Source organism: Perkinsus marinus (genome assembly GCF_000006405.1).
Source record: "Perkinsus marinus ATCC 50983 genomic scaffold scf_1104296956256, whole genome shotgun sequence".
Lineage (NCBI taxonomy): Eukaryota > Perkinsozoa > Perkinsida > Perkinsidae > Perkinsus > Perkinsus marinus.
In genome coordinates, this window is record NW_003207536.1 from 1 (window position 1) to 578 (window position 578).

Genomic DNA, 578 nt, shown 5'->3' on the forward strand with positions numbered 1-578 from the left:
AGAAAGACGATGGCTGAAACTCATGAAAATTCTAAAGTGGTGGAAATATGTGCAACGGAAGGGCTTTTGGAGAAGTTCAAAACTGCGAATGAAGTTCTCGAGGGGGTGCAGAAAGGTTTGGAGGACTATTTAGAATCTAAACGGGCACTTTTCGCGCGATTTTATTTCCTGGCTAATGAGGAGCTGTTGGAAATCTTATCGCAGACTAAGGACCCCACGAGAGTTCAGCCATTCTTGAATAAAGTTTTCGAAGCGATGAATAAATTGTCATTCGAAGGTGACAATGAGATTACGCAGATGCACTCAGCTGAGGGTGAAAAAATAGACTTGGTGACGCCCGTGGTGACACGTGGAATGAATGTCGAGACGTGGATGTCTGGCGTGGAGAGGGAGATGAGGGAAGCAGTGAGGAATGTGTTGTTGAGGGCTGTGGTCAGTTATGGAGAGGGGCCTCGGGAGCAGTGGGTCCTCGATCATGCGGCGCAAGCGGTCCTGAATGGCTCGCAAGTGCACTGGACTAAGGAGGTGGAGGAATCGATTGTTGAGAATAGAATTAGGGAGTATCACGATCAGTGTCA

General features: G+C 47.9%; 1 protein-coding gene across 1 annotated transcript; it reads left to right on the forward strand.

The window, feature by feature from the left end:
- Positions 1 to 9: 9 nt before the first annotated feature.
- Positions 10 to 525, forward strand: Pmar_PMAR013804 (hypothetical protein; the record flags this gene model as incomplete). The annotated part of the gene is made up of 1 exon (XM_002775240.1): positions 10 to 525. A coding segment is annotated over one exon (516 nt), but the record flags the coding sequence as incomplete, so codon positions are not given.
- Between the last annotated feature and the right edge of the window lie 53 nt (positions 526 to 578).